This window comes from Carcharodon carcharias, assembly GCF_017639515.1.
Source record: "Carcharodon carcharias isolate sCarCar2 chromosome 35 unlocalized genomic scaffold, sCarCar2.pri SUPER_35_unloc_5, whole genome shotgun sequence".
Taxonomy (NCBI): Eukaryota; Metazoa; Chordata; class Chondrichthyes; order Lamniformes; family Lamnidae; genus Carcharodon; species Carcharodon carcharias.
The window spans coordinates 199,498-218,442 of NW_024470721.1; the positions used below are offsets into that span (position 1 = coordinate 199,498).

Consider the following 18,945-nt stretch of genomic DNA (forward strand, 5'->3'; position numbering starts at 1 on the left):
TCTAGTGATGACACTGTACCTCGCCCCCTATACCGAGTGATGACCCTGTACCGAGTGATGACCCTGTACCCCACCCCCTGTACTGAGTGATGACCCTGTACCTCGCCCCCTGTACCGCGTGATGACCCTGTCCCGAGTGATGACCCTGTGCCTTGCCCCCTGTACCGAGCGATGACACTGTACCCCACCCCCTGTACCAAGTGATGATCCTGTACCCCACCCCCTGTAACGAGTGATGACGCTGTACCCCGTCCCCTGTACCGAGTGATGACGCTGTACCCCGTCCCCTGTACCGAGTGATGACGCTGTACCCCGTCCCCTGTACCGAGTGATGACGCTGTACCCCGTCCCCTGTACCGAGTGATGACCCTGTACCCCGTCCCCTGTACCGAGTGATGACCCTGTACTTCACCCCCTGTACCGAGTGATGACCCTATGTCTTGTCCCCTGTACCGAGTGATGACCCTGTACCGAATGATGACCCTGTACCCCATCCCCTGTACCGAGTGATGACGCTGTACCCCGTCCCCTGTACCGAGTGATGACCCTGTTCCTCCCCTCCTGTACCGAGTGATGACCCTGTACCCCGTCCCCTGTACCGAGTGATGACGCTGTACCCCGTCCCCTGTACCGAGTGATGACCCTGTACTTCACCCCCTGTACCGAGTGATGACCCTGTACTTCACCCCCTGTACCGAGTGATGACCCTGTACCGAGTGATGACCCTGTACTTCACCCCCTGTACCGAGTAATGACCCTGTACTGAGTGATGACCCTGTACCGAGTGATGACCCTGTACTTCACCCCCTGTACCGAGTGATGACCCTGTACTTCACCCCCTGTACCGAGTGATGACCCTGTACCGAGTGATGACCCTGTACCGAGTGATGACCCTGTACTTCACCCCCTGTACCGAGTGATGACCCTGTACTGAGTGATGACCCTGTACCCCGTCGCCTGTACCGAGTGATGACCCTGTACTTCACCCCCTGTACCGAGTGATAACCCTGTACCCCGTCGCCTGTACCGAGTGATGATCCTGTACCAAGTGATGACCCTGTACCCCGTCCTCTATACCGAGTGATGACCCTGTACCCCACCCCCTGTACCGAGTGATGACCCTGTACCAAGTGCTGACACTGTACCTCGCCCCCTATAGCGAGTGATGACCCTGTACCCCACCCCCTGTACCGCGTGATGACCCTGTCCCGAGTGATGACCCTGTGCCTTGCCCCCTGTACCGAGCGATGGACACTGTACCCCACCCCCTGTACCAAGTGATGATCCTGTACCCCACCCCCTGTAACGAGTGATGACGCTGTACCCCGTCCCCTGTACCGAGTGATGACGCTGTACCCCGTCCCCTGTACCGAGTGATGACGCTGTACCCCGTCCCCTGTACCGAGTGATGATGCTGTACCCCGTCCCCTGTACCGAGTGATGACCCTGTACCCCGTCCCCTGTACCGAGTGATGACCCTGTACTTCACCCCCTGTACCGAGTGATGACCCTATGTCTTGTCCCCTGTACCGAGTGATGACCCTGTACCGAATGATGACCCTGTACCCCATCCCCTGTACCGAGTGATGACGCTGTACCCCGTCCCCTGTACCGAGTGATGACCCTGTTCCTCCCCTCCTGTACCGAGTGATGACCCTGTACCCCGTCCCCTGTACCGAGTGATGACGCTGTACCCCGTCCCCTGTACCGAGTGATGACCCTGTACTTCACCCCCTGTACCGAGTGATGACCCTGTACTTCACCCCCTGTACCGAGTGATGACCCTGTACCGAGTGATGACCCTGTACTTCACCCCCTGTACCGAGTAATGACCCTGTACCGAGTAATGACCCTGTACTGAGTGATGACCCTGTACCGAGTGATGACCCTGTACTTCACCCCCTGTACCGAGTGATGACCCTGTACTTCACCCCCTGTACCGAGTGATGACCCTGTACCGAGTGATGACCCTGTACCGAGTGATGACCCTGTACTTCACCCCCTGTACCGAGTGATGACCCTGTACTGAGTGATGACCCTGTACCCCGTCGCCTGTACCGAGTGATGACCCTGTACTTCACCCCCTGTACCGAGTGATAACCCTGTACCGAGTGATGACCCTGTACTTCACCCCCTATACCGAGTGATGACCCTGTACCCCATCCCCTGTACCGAGTGATGACCCTGTACCCCGTCGCCTGTACCGAGTGATGACCCTGTACTTCACCCCTTGTACCGAGTGATGACTCTGTACCCCGTCCCCTGTACCGAGTGATGACCTTGTACCCCGTCGCCTGTACCGAGTGATGACCCTGTACCCCGTCCCCTGTACCGAGTGATGACCCTGTACTTCACCCCCTGTACCGAGTGATGACCCTGTACTGAGTGATGACCCTGTACCCCCGTCGCCTGTACCGAGTGATGACCCTGTACTTCACCCCCTGTACCAAGTGATGACCCTGTACCGAGTGATGACCCTGTACCCCATCCCCTGTACCGAGTGATGACCCTGTACTTCACCCCCTGTACCGAGTGATAACCCTGTACCGAATGATGACCCTGTACCACGTCCCCTGTACCGAGTGATGACCCTGTACCGACTGATGACCCTGTACCCCGTCCCCTGTACCGAGTGGTGACCCTGTTCCCTGTCGTCTGTACCGAGTGATGACCCTGTATCCCGTCGCCTGTACCGAGTGATGACCCTGTACCTCGTCCTCTATACCGAGTGATGACCCTGTACCTCGCCCCCTATACCGAGTGATGACACTGTACCCCGTCGCCTGTACCGAGTGTTGACCCTGTACCGAATGATGACCCTGTGCCTCGCCCCCTGTACCGAGTGATGACCCTGTACCGAGTGATGACCCTGTACCGAATGATGACCCTGTGCCTCGCCCCCTGTACCGAGTGATGACCCTGTTCCGAGTGATGACCCTGTACCCCGCCCCCTGTTCCGAGTGATGACCCTGTACCACGTCCCCTGTACCGAGTGATGATCCTGTACCCCGCCCCCTGTACCGAGTGATGACCCTGTACCTTGCCCCCTATACCGAGTGATGGCACTGTACCGAATGATGATCCTGTGCCTCGCCCCCTGTACCGAGTGATGACCCTGTACCGAATGATGACCCTGTACCTCGCACCCTATACCGAGTGATGACCCTGTGCCTCGTCCCCTGTTCCGAGTTGTGACCCTGTACCCCGTCCCCTATACCGAGTGATGACCCTGTGCCTCGTCCCCTGTTCCGAGTTGTGACCCTGTACCCCGTCCCCTGTACCGAGTGATGACCCTGTACCCTGTCCCCTGTACCCCGTCGCCTGTACCGAGCGATGACCCTGTGTCTCGTCCCCTGTACCGAGCGATGACCCTGTACTGAGTGCTGGCCCTGTGCCTCATCCCCTGTACCGAGTGATGACCCTGTGTCTCGTCCCCTGTACCGATTGATGACCCTGTACCGCGTGATGACCCTGTACCCCGCCCCCTGTATCGAGTGATGACCCTGTACCCCGCCCCCTGTACCGAGTGATGACCCTGTACCGAATGATGACCCTGTACCCCATCCCCTGTGCCGAGTGATGACCCTGTACTGAGTGATGACCCTGTACCCAGTCGCCTGTACCGAGGGATGACCCTGTACTTCACCCCCTGTACCGAGTGATAACCCTGTACTTCACCCCCTATACCGAGTGATGACCCTGTACCCCATCCCCTGTACCGAGTGATGACCCTGTACCCCGTCGCCTGTACCGAGTGATGACCCTGTACTTCACCCCCTGTACCGAGTGATGACCCTGTACCCCATCCCCTGTACCGAGTGATGACCCTGTACCCCGTCCCCTGTACCGAGTGATGACCTTGTACCCCGTCGCCTGTACCGAGTGATGACCCTGTGCCTCGCACCCTATACCGAGTGATGACCCTGTGCCTCGTCCCCGTTCCGAGTTGTGACCCTGTACCCCGTCCCCTGTACCGAGTGATGACCCTGTACCCTGTCCCCTGTACCCCGTCGCCTGTACCGAGCGATGACCCTGTACCCTGTCCCCTGTACCCCGTCGCCTGTACCGAGCGATGACCCTGTGTCTCGTCCCCTGTACCGAGCGATGACCCTGTGTCTCGTCCCCTGTACCGATTGATGACCCTGTACCGCGTGATGACCCTGTACCTCGCCCCCTGTACCGAGTGATGACCCTGTACCGAATGATGACCCTGTACCCCGTCCCCTGTACCGAGTGATGACCCTGTACCGAATGATGACCCTGTACCGAATGATGACCCTGTACCCCGTCCCCTGTACCGAATGATGACCCTGTACCCCGTCGCCTGTACCGAGTGATGACCCTGTACCCCAACCCCTGTACCGAGTGATGACCCTGTACCGAGTGATGACCCTGTACCCCGTCGCCTGTACCGAGTGATGACCCTGTACCCCGTCGCCTGTACCGAGTGATGACCCTGTACCCTGTCCCCTGTACCGAGTGACGACCCTGTGCCTTGCCCCCTGTACCGAGCGATGCCCCTGTACCCCGTCGCCTTTACCGAGTGATGACTCTGTACCGAATGATGATCCTGTGCCTCGCCCCCTGTACCGAGTGAAGACCCTGTACCCCACCCCCTGTACCGAGTGATGACCCTGTACCCCACCCCCTGTACCGAGTGATGACCCTGTACCCCGTCCCCTGTACCGAGTGATGACCCTGTACCCCACCCCCTGTACCGAGTGATGACCCTGTACCCCGTCCCCTGTACCGAGGGAAGACCCTGTACCCCACCCCCTGTACCGAGTGATGACCCTGTACCCCACCCCCTGTACCGAGTGATGACCCTGTACCGAGTGAAGACCCTGTACCCCGTCCCCTGTACCGAGTGATGACCCTGTACTTCACCCCCTGTACCGAGTGATGACCCTATGTCTTGTCCCCTGTACCGAGTGATGACCCTGTACCGAATGATGATCCTGTGCCTCGCCCCCTGTACCGAGTGATGACCCTGTACCGAATGATGACCCTGTACCTCGCACCCTATACCGAGTGATGACCCTGTGCTTCGTCCCCTGTTCCGAGTTGTGACCCTGTACCCCGTCGCCTGTACCGAGCGATGACCCTGTGTCTCGTCCCCTGTACCGAGCGATGACCGTGTACTGAGTGCTGACCCTGTGCCTCATCCCCTGTACCGAGTGATGACCCTGTACCGCGTGATGACCCTGTACCCCGCCCCCTGTACCGAGTGATGATCCTGTACTCCGTCCTCTGTACCGAGTGATGATCCTGTACCCCGTCGTCTGTACCGAGTGATGACCCTGTACCCCACCCCCTGTACCGAATGATGACCCTGTACCCCGCCCCCTGTACCGAGTGATGATCCTGTACCAAGTGATGACCCTGTATCCCGTCCTCTATACCGAGTGATGACCCTGTACCCCACCCCTGTACCGAGTGATGACCCTGTACCAAGTGCTGACACTGTACCTCACCCCCATACCAAGTGATGACCCTGTACCCCGTCGCCTGTATCGAGTGATGACCCTGTACCGAATGATGACCCTGTATCGAGTGATGACCCTGTAACCCATCGCCTGTATCTAGTGATGACACTGTACCTCGCCCCCTATACCGAGTGATGACCCTGTACCGAGTGATGACCCTGTACCCCACCCCCTGTACTGAGTGATGACCCTGTACCTCGCCCCCTGTACCGCGTGATGACCCTGTCCCGAGTGATGACCCTGTGCCTTGCCCCCTGTACCGAGCGATGACACTGTACCCCACCCCCTGTACCAAGTGATGATCCTGTACCCCACCCCCTGTAACGAGTGATGACGCTGTACCCCGTCCCTGTACCGAGTGATGACGCTGTACCCCGTCCCCTGTACCGAGTGATGACGCTGTACCCCGTCCCCTGTACCGAGTGATGACGCTGTACCCCGTCCCCTGTACCGAGTGATGACCCTGTACCCCGTCCCCTGTACCGAGTGATGACCCTGTACTTCACCCCCTGTACCGAGTGATGACCCTATGTCTTGTCCCCTGTACCGAGTGATGACCCTGTACCGAATGATGACCCTGTACCCCATCCCCTGTACCGAGTGATGACGCTGTACCCCGTCCCCTGTACCGAGTGATGACCCTGTTCCTCCCCTCCTGTACCGAGTGATGACCCTGTACCCCGTCCCCTGTACCGAGTGATGACGCTGTACCCCGTCCCCTGTACCGAGTGATGACCCTGTACTTCACCCCCTGTACCGAGTGATGACCCTGTACTTCACCCCCTGTACCGAGTGATGACCCTGTACCGAGTGATGACCCTGTACTTCACCCCCTGTACCGAGTAATGACCCTGTACTGAGTGATGACCCTGTACCGAGTGATGACCCTGTACTTCACCCCCTGTACCGAGTGATGACCCTGTACTTCACCCCCTGTACCGAGTGATGACCCTGTACCGAGTGATGACCCTGTACCGAGTGATGACCCTGTACTTCACCCCCTGTACCGAGTGATGACCCTGTACTGAGTGATGACCCTGTACCCCGTCGCCTGTACCGAGTGATGACCCTGTACTTCACCCCCTGTACCGAGTGATAACCCTGTACCCCGTCGCCTGTACCGAGTGATGATCCTGTACCAAGTGATGACCCTGTACCCCGTCCTCTATACCGAGTGATGACCCTGTACCCCACCCCCTGTACCGAGTGATGACCCTGTACCAAGTGCTGACACTGTACCTCGCCCCCTATAGCGAGTGATGACCCTGTACCCCACCCCCTGTACCGCGTGATGACCCTGTCCCGAGTGATGACCCTGTGCCTTGCCCCCTGTACCGAGCGATGACACTGTACCCCACCCCCTGTACCAAGTGATGATCCTGTACCCCACCCCCTGTAACGAGTGATGACGCTGTACCCCGTCCCCTGTACCGAGTGATGACGCTGTACCCCGTCCCCTGTACCGAGTGATGACGCTGTACCCCGTCCCCTGTACCGAGTGATGATGCTGTACCCCGTCCCCTGTACCGAGTGATGACCCTGTACCCCGTCCCCTGTACCGAGTGATGACCCTGTACTTCACCCCCTGTACCGAGTGATGACCCTATGTCTTGTCCCCTGTACCGAGTGATGACCCTGTACCGAATGATGACCCTGTACCCCATCCCCTGTACCGAGTGATGACGCTGTACCCCGTCCCCTGTACCGAGTGATGACCCTGTTCCTCCCCTCCTGTACCGAGTGATGACCCTGTACCCCCGTCCCCTGTACCGAGTGATGACGCTGTACCCCGTCCCCTGTACCGAGTGATGACCCTGTACTTCACCCCCTGTACCGAGTGATGACCCTGTACTTCACCCCCTGTACCGAGTGATGACCCTGTACCCCGTCCCCTGTACCGAGTGAAGACCCTGTACCCCACCCCCTGTACCGAGTGATGACCCTGTACCCCACCCCCTGTACCGAGTGATGACCCTGTACCGAGTGAAGACCCTGTACCCCGTCCCCTGTACCGAGTGATGACCCTGTACTTCACCCCCTGTACCGAGTGATGACCCTATGTCTTGTCCCCTGTACCGAGTGATGACCCTGTACCGAATGATGATCCTGTGCCTCGCCCCCTGTACCGAGTGATGACCCTGTACCGAATGATGACCCTGTACCTCGCACCCTATACCGAGTGATGACCCTGTACTTCGTCCCCTGTTCCGAGTTGTGACCCTGTACCCCGTCGCCTGTACCGAGCGATGACCCTGTGTCTCGTCCCCTGTACCGAGCGATGACCGTGTACTGAGTGCTGACCCTGTGCCTCATCCCCTGTACCGAGTGATGACCCTGTACCGCGTGATGACCCTGTACCCCGCCCCCTGTACCGAGTGATGATCCTGTACTCCGTCCTCTGTACCGAGTGATGATCCTGTACCCCGTCGTCTGTACCGAGTGATGACCCTGTACCCCACCCCCTGTACCGAATGATGACCCTGTACCCCGCCCCCTGTACCGAGTGATGATCCTGTACCAAGTGATGACCCTGTATCCCGTCCTCTATACCGAGTGATGACCCTGTACCCCACCCCTGTACCGAGTGATGACCCTGTACCAAGTGCTGACACTGTACCTCACCCCCATACCAAGTGATGACCCTGTACCCCGTCGCCTGTATCGAGTGATGACCCTGTACCGAATGATGACCCTGTATCGAGTGATGACCCTGTAACCCATCGCCTGTATCTAGTGATGACACTGTACCTCGCCCCCTATACCGAGTGATGACCCTGTACCGAGTGATGACCCTGTACCCCACCCCCTGTACTGAGTGATGACCCTGTACCTCGCCCCCTGTACCGCGTGATGACCCTGTCCCGAGTGATGACCCTGTGCCTTGCCCCCTGTACCGAGCGATGACACTGTACCCCACCCCCTGTACCAAGTGATGATCCTGTACCCCACCCCCTGTAACGAGTGATGACGCTGTACCCCGTCCCCTGTACCGAGTGATGACGCTGTACCCCGTCCCCTGTACCGAGTGATGACGCTGTACCCCGTCCCCTGTACCGAGTGATGACGCTGTACCCCGTCCCCTGTACCGAGTGATGACCCTGTACCCCGTCCCCTGTACCGAGTGATGACCCTGTACTTCACCCCCTGTACCGAGTGATGACCCTATGTCTTGTCCCCTGTACCGAGTGATGACCCTGTACCGAATGATGACCCTGTACCCCATCCCCTGTACCGAGTGATGACGCTGTACCCCGTCCCCTGTACCGAGTGATGACCCTGTTCCTCCCCTCCTGTACCGAGTGATGACCCTGTACCCCGTCCCCTGTACCGAGTGATGACGCTGTACCCCGTCCCCTGTACCGAGTGATGACCCTGTACTTCACCCCCTGTACCGAGTGATGACCCTGTACTTCACCCCCTGTACCGAGTGATGACCCTGTACCGAGTGATGACCCTGTACTTCACCCCCTGTACCGAGTAATGACCCTGTACTGAGTGATGACCCTGTACCGAGTGATGACCCTGTACTTCACCCCCTGTACCGAGTGATGACCCTGTACTTCACCCCCTGTACCGAGTGATGACCCTGTACCGAGTGATGACCCTGTACCGAGTGATGACCCTGTACTTCACCCCCTGTACCGAGTGATGACCCTGTACTGAGTGATGACCCTGTACCCCGTCGCCTGTACCGAGTGATGACCCTGTACTTCACCCCCTGTACCGAGTGATAACCCTGTACCCCGTCGCCTGTACCGAGTGATGATCCTGTACCAAGTGATGACCCTGTACCCCGTCCTCTATACCGAGTGATGACCCTGTACCCCACCCCCTGTACCGAGTGATGACCCTGTACCAAGTGCTGACACTGTACCTCGCCCCCTATAGCGAGTGATGACCCTGTACCCCACCCCCTGTACCGCGTGATGACCCTGTCCCGAGTGATGACCCTGTGCCTTGCCCCCTGTACCGAGCGATGACACTGTACCCCACCCCCTGTACCAAGTGATGATCCTGTACCCCACCCCCTGTAACGAGTGATGACGCTGTACCCCGTCCCCTGTACCGAGTGATGACGCTGTACCCCGTCCCCTGTACCGAGTGATGACGCTGTACCCCGTCCCCTGTACCGAGTGATGATGCTGTACCCCGTCCCCTGTACCGAGTGATGACCCTGTACCCCGTCCCCTGTACCGAGTGATGACCCTGTACTTCACCCCCTGTACCGAGTGATGACCCTATGTCTTGTCCCCTGTACCGAGTGATGACCCTGTACCGAATGATGACCCTGTACCCCATCCCCTGTACCGAGTGATGACGCTGTACCCCGTCCCCTGTACCGAGTGATGACCCTGTTCCTCCCCTCCTGTACCGAGTGATGACCCTGTACCCCGTCCCCTGTACCGAGTGATGACGCTGTACCCCGTCCCCTGTACCGAGTGATGACCCTGTACTTCACCCCCTGTACCGAGTGATGACCCTGTACTTCACCCCCTGTACCGAGTGATGACCCTGTACCGAGTGATGACCCTGTACTTCACCCCCTGTACCGAGTAATGACCCTGTACCGAGTAATGACCCTGTACTGAGTGATGACCCTGTACCGAGTGATGACCCTGTACTTCACCCCCTGTACCGAGTGATGACCCTGTACTTCACCCCCTGTACCGAGTGATGACCCTGTACCGAGTGATGACCCTGTACCGAGTGATGACCCTGTACTTCACCCCCTGTACCGAGTGATGACCCTGTACTGAGTGATGACCCTGTACCCCGTCGCCTGTACCGAGTGATGACCCTGTACTTCACCCCCTGTACCGAGTGATAACCCTGTACCGAGTGATGACCCTGTACTTCACCCCCTATACCGAGTGATGACCCTGTACCCCATCCCCTGTACCGAGTGATGACCCTGTACCCCGTCGCCTGTACCGAGTGATGACCCTGTACTTCACCCCTTGTACCGAGTGATGACTCTGTACCCCGTCCCCTGTACCGAGTGATGACCTTGTACCCCGTCGCCTGTACCGAGTGATGACCCTGTACCCCGTCCCCTGTACCGAGTGATGACCCTGTACTTCACCCCCTGTACCGAGTGATGACCCTGTACTGAGTGATGACCCTGTACCCCGTCGCCTGTACCGAGTGATGACCCTGTACTTCACCCCCTGTACCAAGTGATGACCCTGTACCGAGTGATGACCCTGTACCCCATCCCCTGTACCGAGTGATGACCCTGTACTTCACCCCCTGTACCGAGTGATAACCCTGTACCGAATGATGACCCTGTACCACGTCCCCTGTACCGAGTGATGACCCTGTACCGACTGATGACCCTGTACCCCGTCCCCTGTACCGAGTGGTGACCCTGTTCCCTGTCGTCTGTACCGAGTGATGACCCTGTATCCCGTCGCCTGTACCGAGTGATGACCCTGTACCTCGTCCTCTATACCGAGTGATGACCCTGTACCTCGCCCCCTATACCGAGTGATGACACTGTACCCCGTCGCCTGTACCGAGTGTTGACCCTGTACCGAATGATGACCCTGTGCCTCGCCCCCTGTACCGAGTGATGACCCTGTACCGAGTGATGACCCTGTACCGAATGATGACCCTGTGCCTCGCCCCCTGTACCGAGTGATGACCCTGTTCCGAGTGATGACCCTGTACCCCGCCCCCTGTTCCGAGTGATGACCCTGTACCACGTCCCCTGTACCGAGTGATGATCCTGTACCCCGCCCCCTGTACCGAGTGATGACCCTGTACCTTGCCCCCTATACCGAGTGATGGCACTGTACCGAATGATGATCCTGTGCCTCGCCCCCTGTACCGAGTGATGACCCTGTGCCTCGTCCCCTGTTCCGAGTTGTGACCCTGTACCCCGTCCCCTATACCGAGTGATGACCCTGTGCCTCGTCCCCTGTTCCGAGTTGTGACCCTGTACCCCGTCCCCTGTACCGAGTGATGACCCTGTACCCTGTCCCCTGTACCCCGTCGCCTGTACCGAGCGATGACCCTGTGTCTCGTCCCCTGTACCGAGCGATGACCCTGTACTGAGTGCTGGCCCTGTGCCTCATCCCCTGTACCGAGTGATGACCCTGTGTCTCGTCCCCTGTACCGATTGATGACCCTGTACCGCGTGATGACCCTGTACCCCGCCCCCTGTATCGAGTGATGACCCTGTACCCCGCCCCCTGTACCGAGTGATGACCCTGTACCGAATGATGACCCTGTACCCCATCCCCTGTGCCGAGTGATGACCCTGTACTGAGTGATGACCCTGTACCCAGTCGCCTGTACCGAGGGATGACCCTGTACTTCACCCCCTGTACCGAGTGATAACCCTGTACTTCACCCCCTATACCGAGTGATGACCCTGTACCCCATCCCCTGTACCGAGTGATGACCCTGTACCCCGTCGCCTGTACCGAGTGATGACCCTGTACTTCACCCCCTGTACCGAGTGATGACCCTGTACCCCATCCCCTGTACCGAGTGATGACCCTGTACCCCGTCCCCTGTACCGAGTGATGACCTTGTACCCCGTCGCCTGTACCGAGTGATGACCCTGTGCCTCGCACCCTATACCGAGTGATGACCCTGTGCCTCGTCCCCGTTCCGAGTTGTGACCCTGTACCCCGTCCCCTGTACCGAGTGATGACCCTGTACCCTGTCCCCTGTACCCCCGTCGCCTGTACCGAGCGATGACCCTGTACCCTGTCCCCTGTACCCCGTCGCCTGTACCGAGCGATGACCCTGTGTCTCGTCCCCTGTACCGAGCGATGACCCTGTGTCTCGTCCCCTGTACCGATTGATGACCCTGTACCGCGTGATGACCCTGTACCTCGCCCCCTGTACCGAGTGATGACCCTGTACCGAATGATGACCCTGTACCCCGTCCCCTGTACCGAGTGATGACCCTGTAACGAATGATGACCCTGTACCGAATGATGACCCTGTACCCCGTCCCCTGTACCGAATGATGACCCTGTACCCCGTCGCCTGTACCGAGTGATGACCCTGTACCCCAACCCCTGTACCGAGTGATGACCCTGTACCGAGTGATGACCCTGTACCCCGTCGCCTGTACCGAGTGATGACCCTGTACCCCGTCGCCTGTACTGAGTGATGACCCTGTACCCTGTCCCCTGTACTGAGTGATGACCCTATACCGAGTGACGACCCTGTGCCTTGCCCCCTGTACCGAGCGATGCCCCTGTACCCCGTCGCCTTTACCGAGTGATGACTCTGTACCGAATGATGATCCTGTGCCTCGCCCCCTGTACCGAGTGAAGACCCTGTACCCCACCCCCTGTACCGAGTGATGACCCTGTACCCCACCCCCTGTACCGAGTGATGACCCTGTACCCCGTCCCCTGTACCGAGTGATGACCCTGTACCCCACCCCCTGTACCGAGTGATGACCCTGTACCCCGTCCCCTGTACCGAGTGAAGACCCTGTACCCCACCCCCTGTACCGAGTGATGACCCTGTACCCCACCCCCTGTACCGAGTGATGACCCTGTACCGAGTGAAGACCCTGTACCCCGTCCCCTGTACCGAGTGATGACCCTGTACTTCACCCCCTGTACCGAGTGATGACCCTATGTCTTGTCCCCTGTACCGAGTGATGACCCTGTACCGAATGATGACCCTGTACCCCATCCCCTGTACCGAGTGATGACCCTGTACCGAGTGATGACCCTGTACCCCGTCCCCTGTACCGAGTGATGACCCTGTACCCCACCCCCTGTACCGAGTGATGACCCTGTACCCCGTCGCCTGTACCGAGTGATGACCCTGTACTTCACCCCCTGTACCGAGTGATGACCCTGTACTTCACCCCCTGTACCGAGTGATAACCCTGTACCGAGTGATGACCCTGTACTTCACCCCCTGTACCGAGTGATGACCCTGTACCCCATCCCCTGTACCGAGTGATGACCCTGTACTTCACCCCCTGTACCGAGTGATGACCCTGTACCGAGTGATGACCCTGTACTTCACCCCCTGTACCGAGTGATGACCCTATGTCTTGTCCCCTGTACCGAGTGATGACCCTGTACCGAATGATGACCCTGTACCCCATCCCCTGTGCCGAGTGGTGACCCTGTACTGAGTGATGACCCTGTACCCCGTCTCCTGTACCGAGTGATAACCCTGTACCCCATCCGCTGTACCGAGTGATGACCCTGTACCCCATCCCCTGTACCGAGTGATGACCCTGTACCCCGTCGCCTGTACCGAGTGATGACCCTGTACTTCACCCCCTGTACCGAGTGATGACCCTGTACCCCACCCCCTGTACCGAGTGATGACCCTGTACCCCGTCCTCTGTACCGAGTGATGACCCTGTACCCCGTCCCCTGTACCGAGTGATGACCCTGTACCGAGTGATGACCCTGTACTTCAGCCCCTGTACCGAGTGATGACCCTGTACCCCACCCCCTGTACCAAGTGATGACCTTGTTCCCCATCGCCTGTACCAAGTGATGACCTTGTACCCCGTCGCCTGTACCGAGTGATGACCCTGTACCCGGTCTCCTGTACCCCACCCCCTGCACTGAGTGAACTGAGCTGAGCTGATGTGGGACTGTGCCCCAAACAGTTTTCCCCCTGGGATCACACTGAGAGGTAGCGGGTTGGTGCGGTGTGTGGTTATGGGTCAGTGTGTGAATCAGACCAGCTATCTGCTGGATTGCAGGCTATAAATGAAACATTGGGTGAGGATAGGGCTGCTTGTGATGCCCCATTTAGTTGAATGATTGCAGATTTGCATTGTGACGTGTATGCATGCAACTGGTCACCCTTGCATGTATACGCACGCGTGTCTGTGTGAGCATGCGTGTGTGTGCGTGGATGCGCGTGTGTGCATGATTGTGTGTGTACACACGTGTCTGTGCGTGTGTATGCGCGCGTCAGTGTGTGCATGTCTGTGTGTGCGTGTGTACGTGCCTGTGCGTGTGTACACGCATGTGTCTGTGCATGCGCGCATGTGTCCGTGCGTGCGTGTATGCGCATGTTTGTACGTGCCTGTGCATGTGTCACGCATTTTTGTCCATGTTTGTATGTGTGCGTCTGTGCATGTGTGTATGCGCATGTATGTACGTGCCTGTACATGTCATGCATGTTTGTGCACGTCTGTGTGTGTGTGTGTCTGTGCATGTGTGTACGCACGTGTATGTGTCTGTGCGTGTGTGTGTACGCGCATGTGTCTGTGCGTGCGTGTACGCGTGTGTATCTGTGTCTGTGCGTTTGTGTCTGTGTGCGAGTGTGCGTATGTGTCTACTTGTGTGAGGGGAATAATTTTGGCCCTCCCACCTGCTCTGATGGTCTGTACCCCGTGTCTATCCCCCAGGTTTTCCCGATCTGATGAACTATCGCGACACAAGCGCTCACACTCTGGGATTAAACCCTATCAGTGTTTGGTGTGTGGGAAGAGGTTCGCTCGCAGTGACCACCTGTCCAAACACGTCAAGGTCCATCGCTTCCCGCGGTGCAGCCGAGGGACGCAGGCTGCAAACTGACTCTCTGCCCCCCTCCCAGAGCACCTGGACAAGGAGTGGAGCCAGAGCCTGGGTGTCAGGGACAGGAATACCGAACCGCAGGAGCCTGGTTATAAACCTGCTGACGGACATGGAATCGGATCCGACTGTCCGGTGTTTACAGGTCTCCGAGTCCGGGACATCGATCCGACACCAGCAGTCGTGGGCTTCAGAAACAGGAGCACGGACTGAACGGGATCAGTCGCACCTGGGGGAGGCTTGATCAGGGAAAGCTGCTATATAAATGTAAACGTTGTTGTTGGGTCACAGATTCCCCGATTCCCAAAGGTTTTTCAGATTTCCCACCCCCGGCCCCAGTTCAAAACTCTGTGTTCCTCTCGGCTCACCCCCCCCCCTCAAAAAATCCCCCACAGACTGGGGGCAGGGACCCCACCACCCCCCTCCCCTCCACCCGATCCCCCCACAGACTGGAGGGGGTATCTGTCTGTCCCTGAGGGGGGGGTATCTGTCTGTCCCTGAGGGGGGGTATCTGTCTGTCCCTGGAGGAGGGGGGGGTATCTGTCTGTCCCTGAGGGGGGGTATCTGTCTGTCCCTGAGGGGGGGTATGTGTCTGTCCCTGAGGTGGAGTATGTGTCTGTCCCTGGAGTTGGGGGGGTGGTATCTGTCTGTCCCTGAGGAGGGGTATGTGTCTGTCCCTGAGGAGGGGTATGTGTCTGTCCCTGAGGGGGGGTATCTGACTGTCCCTGGAGTTGGGGGGGGGTATCGGTCTGTCCTTGAGTGGGGTATCTGTGTCCCTGAGGGGGGTATCGGTCTGTCCCTAAGGGGGTTATCTGTGTCCCTGAGTGGGGTATGTGTCTGTCCCTGAGTGGGGTATCTGTGTCCCTGAGTGGGGTATCTGTGTCCCTGAGGGGGGTATCTGTGTCCCTGAGGGGGGTATCGGTGTCCCTGAGTGGGGTATCTGTGTCCCTGAGTGGGGTATCTGTGTCCCTGAGGGGGTATGTGTCTGTCCCTGAGTGGGGTATCTGTGTCCCTGAGTGGGGTATCTGTGTCCCTGAGGGGGGTATCTGTGTCCCTGAGTGGGGTATCTGTGTCCCTGAGGGGGGTATCGGTCTGTCCCTGAGGGGGGTATCTGTGACCCTGAGGGGGGTATCGGTCTGCCCTGTATCTGATCACTGGGGAAGTATCTGGTGGTTTTAATTGTGATTTGATTGTGATTATTCATGTTTTGTTTACAAACCCCTTTGTCTCATTTGTTATTGATTTGCTTCCAGTGTTTTCCAAATGAAACAAATGGCTGTTTAATAAATTCTGAATGTAACACGTGGATGTTATTAGATCGTTGTCTCTCTGCTATCGCTATCTCATTGCCTGTTTCCATAATCTCCCCCCACCGGCCCAACTCTCCTCTCTCTCCCTCCCCCTGCCTCTGTCCCTCTCTCTCTCTCCGACTCACTCCTTGTCACTCTCCCTCTAGCTCCGTTTCTGTCACTCACACCTCTTTCTCTCACTCTGTCTCTGCCCTGTGTCCCCTCCCTCTCTGTAATGGCCATTCCCTCCCCCTCTCTCTGACTTGTCATTCCTCTCTCTGTAACCCCCCCCCCACCCCCCCATTCCTCTATCTATAGAGTAATCTACAGGTCCCCAAACAGTAGTTTAGCAGTGGGGCACAGTATAAACCAGGAAATACTGGGACCATGTAAGAAAGGTACGGCAATAATCATGGGTGTTTCTAATATGTATATAGACTGGACTAATCAAATTGGTAAGGGTAGCCTTGAGGGAGAGTTCCTAGGGTGTATTAGAGATTGTTTCTTGGAGCAATATGTAGTGGGACCAAACAGGGAGCAGGCTTTTCTGGATTTGGTTTTGTGTAATGAAATGAGATTAATTAATGATCTCAGAGTAAAGGATCCTCTAGGGAAGAGTGATCATAACATGCTAGAATCTCAAGTTCAGTTTGAGAGCGAGAAACTTGAGTCCCACACTAGTGTCCTGGAGTTAAACAAAGGTAACTACATAGGCATGAGGGCAGATTTGGCCCTAGTGGACTGGGCAGGAAGACTACAAGGTAGGACAGTTGATGAAGCGTGGCAGATATTTAAGGAGATGTTCATTTCCTCCCAAGTGAAATATATTCCAAAGGGGAAGAAAGATGTTGAGAGGGGAAAAGCATCCATGGGTAAGCCAGGAAGTTAAAGATAACTTAAAGGCAAAAACTAAGGCAAACCAAATTGCAAATGTCACCGGCAGGCTGGAAGGTTGGGAAACTTTTAAAGATCAACAAAGGGTTACTAAAAAAAATAATAAAAAGAGCAAAGATAAATTGTGAAAGAAAACTAGCGCAAAATGTAAAAACTGATAGTAAAAGCTTCTACAAGTATTTAAAAGGGAAGAGAGGAGCTAAAGTGAATGTTGGTCCCTTGGAGGGTGAGACTGGGGAGTTAATAGTGGGGAACACAGAAATGGCAGAGACGCATAATCAATATTTTGCCTCAGTTTTCACGGTGGACGACACTATTACCCCCCCAATAGTAACAGGTAGAGCAGAGGATATAGAGAAGGAGGAACTTAGAACAATCACCATCACTAGAGAAAAAGTACTGAGCAAACTGTTGGGATTAAAGAGTGACAAGTCTCCAGGACATGATGGTCTACATCCCAGGGTCTTAAAGGAAGTGGCAGTGGAGATAGTGGATACATTGGCTATAATATTCCAAAATTCCCTGGATTGTGGACCGGTTCCAGTGGATTGGGATATAATATAACACCCTTATTCAAAAAGGGGGGAGGGAGGCAGGAAGTGGGGAACAATAGACCAGTTAGCTTAACGTCTGTCATTGGGAAATTGTTGGAATCCATTATTAAGTAGTAATGGGGCATTTGGAAAGTCAAAATGCAATCTATCAGAGTCAGCATGGTTTTATGAAGAGTAAATCGTGTTTGACTAATTTGCTAGAGTTCTTTGAAGGTGTGACAAGCAAAGTGGATAATGGGGATCCTGTAGATGTCGTATATCTGGACTTCCAGAAGGCCTGTGATAAGGTGCCACACAACAGATTAATACACAAGATAAGATCACGGAGTTAGGGGTAATATATGAGCTTGGACAGAGGATTGGCTAACCAACAGAAAGCAGAGAGTCAGGATAAATGGGCCTTTTTCTGGGTGACAAGCTGTAACTAGTGGGGCGCCACAGGGCTCGGTCCTTGGGCCCCAACTATTTACAATCTATATTAATGACTCGGATTCAGGGATAGAGGGCACGATAGCTACATTTGCAGATGACACCAAAATAGTTGGGAAAGTAAGTTGCAATGAAGAGATAAGAAACTTACAAATGGATATGGACAGGTTAGGTGAATGGGCCAAAATTTGGCAGTTGGAGTTTAACGTGGATAAGTGTGAGGTTATCCATTTTGGTCAGAAGAATAAAAAGGCGACTTATTATTTGAATGGAGAGAAAGTTCAGAATGCTTCAGTGCAGAGGGTTCTGGGTGTCCTGGTGCATGAATCGCTGAAAGCTAGTCTGCAGGTACAGCAGGTAATAAGGAAGGCAAATGGAATTTTGCATTTATTGCTGAAGGAATCGAGTTTAAAAATAGGGAAGTGTTGTTGCAACTGTACAAGGCATTGGTGAGACCGCACCTGGAGTACTGGGCACAGTTTTGGTCCCTTTACTTGAGGAAGGATGTAGTTGCACTGGAGGCGGTTCAGAGGAGGTTCACTAGATTGATTTCAGAGATGCGGGGCTTGTCTTATGAGGAGAGATTGAGCAGTTTAGGCCGATACTAGAGTTTAGAAGGATGAGAGGAGATCTAATTGAGGTGTATAAGATGCTAAAGGGGTCAGACAAAGTAGACATGGAGCGGATGTTTCCCCTTGTGGAACATTCTAGAACGAGAGGCCATAGTTTTGGATGAAGGGGGGGTAGATTTAATTCAGAGATAAGGAGG

The 18,945-nt window shown here is 56.2% G+C and overlaps 1 protein-coding gene across 2 annotated transcripts in view; it reads left to right on the top strand.

The window, feature by feature from the left end:
• LOC121274255 (Krueppel-like factor 15) overlaps positions 1–15,520 on the top strand; it is a 32,923-nt gene extending 17,403 nt beyond the window's left edge. Inside the window, exon 3 of one of the 2 annotated variants that reach the window (XM_041181463.1) lies at positions 14,845–15,519. In XM_041181463.1, coding sequence (XP_041037397.1) covers positions 14,845–15,013 — 169 coding nt within the window. In that variant the 3' untranslated portion in view covers positions 15,014–15,519. Of the gene's footprint in view, positions 1–14,844 lie in introns of both variants that reach the window. The other variant, XM_041181464.1, reaches the window with a different exon arrangement.
• Positions 15,521–18,945: the final 3,425 nt, after the last annotated feature.